Raw genomic sequence first — 399 nt, 5'->3', positions numbered from 1 at the left:
CTCTAGAGGTCCCTTCCAACTCCCAACATTCCGTCATTTTGTGATTCTTCTTTCCCCTCAGCGGTTCAAGGGCACGGACGGAGCGGAGAAGGCAGCGGAGAAGGCAAAGCCTGCGAAGGCGGAGGAGGCCAAGGGGAAAGCGGCAAAGCCTGAGGAGGCTGCGGAGGAGGTCGGTGCGGGCACCCCCTGGCTTCACGTTGTTTGAGCCATCGTGTGGGGCAGCCGGATCAGCCAGGTCTTCAGAAACCTGGTCGCAGCAAGGAATCTGGCGTTTGTGCTGTGCCTTAATGTTACGTGGCTTCTCTGACTGGAAATGGTGGTGGGCCCTGTGTGCTTACAGCTACCTGAAAGGAGGTGGTAGGAGAGGTGGGGGTCACAGGATGGTGGAGGTGGAAGGGA

The 399-nt window shown here is 58.9% G+C and overlaps 1 protein-coding gene across 1 annotated transcript in view; it reads left to right on the top strand.

Moving 5' to 3' along the window:
• Positions 1–55: 55 nt before the first annotated feature.
• FKBP3 (FK506 binding protein 3, 25kDa) overlaps positions 56–399 on the top strand; it is a gene marked incomplete at its 5' end in the record, with an annotated part of 4,236 nt that continues 3,892 nt past the window's right edge. Inside the window, one exon of the mRNA XM_009867993.1 lies at positions 56–169. Within this exon, the coding sequence (XP_009866295.1) occupies positions 56–169 (114 nt within the window). The remainder of the gene's footprint in view (positions 170–399) is intronic.

The sequence above is a fragment of the Apaloderma vittatum genome, unplaced genomic scaffold (genome assembly GCF_000703405.1).
Source record: "Apaloderma vittatum isolate BGI_N311 unplaced genomic scaffold, ASM70340v1 scaffold35700, whole genome shotgun sequence".
NCBI lineage: Eukaryota > Metazoa > Chordata > Aves > Trogoniformes > Trogonidae > Apaloderma > Apaloderma vittatum.
Note: the sequence above shows the minus strand (reverse complement) of the source record. Positions and strands in the feature narration are given on the sequence as shown.